The sequence below is a fragment of the Nicotiana tomentosiformis genome, chromosome 12 (genome assembly GCF_000390325.3).
Source record: "Nicotiana tomentosiformis chromosome 12, ASM39032v3, whole genome shotgun sequence".
NCBI classification, from domain to species: domain Eukaryota; kingdom Viridiplantae; phylum Streptophyta; class Magnoliopsida; order Solanales; family Solanaceae; genus Nicotiana; species Nicotiana tomentosiformis.
Window position 1 is genome coordinate 122,161,115 of NC_090823.1, and position 2,752 is coordinate 122,163,866.

Below are 2,752 nucleotides of genomic sequence, written 5' to 3' on the forward strand. Positions count from 1 at the left end.
CATTTGTTTGTTCTATTTGTCCTATGGCTAGACAGTCCCGACTTCCTTTCCCTAATAGTAGCATTAAGTCATCCCATCCATTTCAACTGATTCATGTTGACACCTAGGGACCTTACTCTACTCCCACCTACATTGGCTTTAAATACTTTCTTACTATAGTTGATTACTTCTTTAGAGCAACTTGGACACATCTTATGGGTTCTAAAAGCAATGCATTTCCCTTGCTTAAAGCATTCATTGCATTGGTCCAGACCCAATTTTCTACCAAAGTTCAATCTGTTAGCAGTGACAATGCACTAGAACTTGGTTCCAGTAATCTTGCTACTCAATGTTTTAGGGATCAGGGGATAATACATCAAACTAGTTGCTCACATACACCTCATCAGAATGGTGTAGTTGAAAGGAAGCATAAATATCTGCTTGAAACTTTTAGGGCCCTACTTTTTTTAGTCCAAATTACCTCTCAAATTTTGGGGGAAGTGTGTCCTCACTGCTACCTGTCTTATCAACAAGTTTCCTTCCAAGCTCCTCCAGAATAAATCTCCCTTTGAACTACTCTATGGTACTCCCCCTTCCTATTCACACATCAGAACATTTGGTTGTCTCTGTTTTCATACTATTCCCAAATGTCATAGGAATAAGTTGCAAGCTAGGGCTGAACCTTGTGTCTTCCGTGGGTACCCTCTTGGTAAGAAAGGCTACGAGTTGTTTAACCTTTCTACTAGGCAAGTCTTTGTTTCCAGGGATGTCATATTCCATGAACACCTCTTTCCTTTTGATGCTTCTACACTTTCCTCTCTTGGTCCTTCACCTCGTATTTCCTCTTCTCATGTTGACTTCTCTAATTCCACTGATTTAGTCTCCTCTCCTTCTAATTCTTCCCCTGCTCATTCTGATTCACCAAGTTCTCCTTCTGATTCTATTCCTTCTCCTATTTCCTCTCCTTCTGCTTCTATTCTCTCTCTTATTTCCTCTACCTTAGTTGCTCCTCCTGTCCAGACACTTTCCCCCCTTATCCAACCTATTAGAAAATCTGCTAGAACTCATCAGCCTCCTGCCCATCTTGCAGACTTTGTCTGTGACCTTTCTCCCTCCTTGGCTAGCTCTAGTTCTTTATCCTCTATAGTACAATATTCTGCTAATAGTGCTGCCATTGAGCCACAATTCTATCATCAAGTTGTTTCAATTCCAGCTTTGCAAGAAGTCATGAAAAAGGAGTTTGAGGCTCTTGAAGCCAACAATACTTAGATGATTGTTGAATTACCTGAAGGTAAAAAGCTTATTGGTTGCAAATGGGTATATAAAATCAAATATCGAGCTGATGGTGGTGTTGAGAAATATAAAGCTAGGTTAGTGGTAAGAGGAGATACTTAAGTAGAGGGAGTGGATTTTACTGAAACCTTTTCCCCTGCTATTAAATTTTCCACTGTTAAATGTCTAGTGGCTTTGGCAGTAAAGAAGAGGTGGTCTCTTTTGCAACTTGATGTGAATAATGTTTTCTTGCATGGTGATCTAGACGAGGAGGTCTACATGAAATTGCCTCTTGGTTTGTCTGTTTCTTCTTCTTCCTCCTCTCATTTGGTGTGCAAGCTTCAAAAATCTTTATATGGGCTTAGGCAGGCTTTTCGACAGTGATATGCTAATTTGTCTCTTGCCTTGTGATCCATGGGTTACACACATTCTTTGAATGACTATTCTCTATTTTTCAAAAAATCTGTTTCTTCTATTGTGTTGTTGGTTGTCTATGTTGATGATATTATTTTAACGGGTGATGATGAGGCTGAGATACTTGCTTTAAAAGAATTTTTGGATGGTCATTTTAAGATCAAGGACTTGGGTACCTTGAATTATTTCCTGGGCATTGAAGTGTCCTATTTCCCTTCTGGTTTACTTCTCCATCAACACAAGTTTATCTCTGATCTTCTTCTGGAGTATCACTGTTCTGAGGTTGCCCCTGTTGTCTCTCCTTTGGATCTCACTCAAAAACTTAAGGCTGGTGTTGGTGATCTGTTACCTAAACCTGAGCAGTTTCGGAGTTTGATTGGATTTTGTAAAGCTCAATTTCCTTACACACACCAGACCTGACTTGTGCTTTGCAGTCCAACACTTGAGCCAGTTTCTTCAATCTCCGAGGGTTTCTCATGTGGCTGCTGCTCTTCATCTTCTGAGGTATTTGAAAGGCACATCTGATATGGGGGTTTTCTTTGAAGACTCTTCTGATTTGTCTCTAACCACCTATTGTGATAGTGATTGGGCCGCTTGCCCTAACACACGAAGATCCATTACTGGTTTTAGCATTTTCTTGGGGGGTTCCCTCATTGGTTGGAAGTCTAAGAAGCAACCAATGGTTTCACTTTCTTCCGCAGAAGCCGAATACAAAGCTGTTAGTAAGGTTTTTGCAGAGCTTGCTTGGGTTGCCCGCTTGCTTGATGATCTGAATGTCTCTGTTGCTTCTCCTCGTGAGCACTTAATTTTTCATTATATTTGAATTCTTCTCACCTTCTACTATATAAATATTTTTAGAAATTTAATATATATTGTTTTAGCTTTGTTAGACTTTTTTTTATATATAGGGTAAAAACTTAAAAAAAAATTAAAAGGTCAATTATTACTATTAATATTATTTTCCCCCCTTATTTTAACATAAAATATATTAAAAAACAGAAAAAAAAATTAAATATTTTTTTAAATTTCGGATGGGAATGAAAAATAGGAAAAAGTAAAAGTATGTGGAAATTGTTTTAAAAAAAAA

The 2,752-nt window shown here is 38.2% G+C and overlaps 1 protein-coding gene across 1 annotated transcript; it reads left to right on the forward strand.

The window, feature by feature from the left end:
* Window positions 1-1,665: 1,665 nt before the first annotated feature.
* On the forward strand, window positions 1,666-2,488 carry LOC108943512 (uncharacterized mitochondrial protein AtMg00810-like). The gene is made up of 2 exons (XM_018767640.1): window positions 1,666-2,050; window positions 2,100-2,488. Exons 1-2 carry the CDS (start codon window positions 1,666-1,668, stop codon window positions 2,486-2,488), a joined length of 774 nt encoding a protein of 257 aa, XP_018623156.1.
* The last annotated feature ends 264 nt before the right edge of the window (window positions 2,489-2,752 follow it).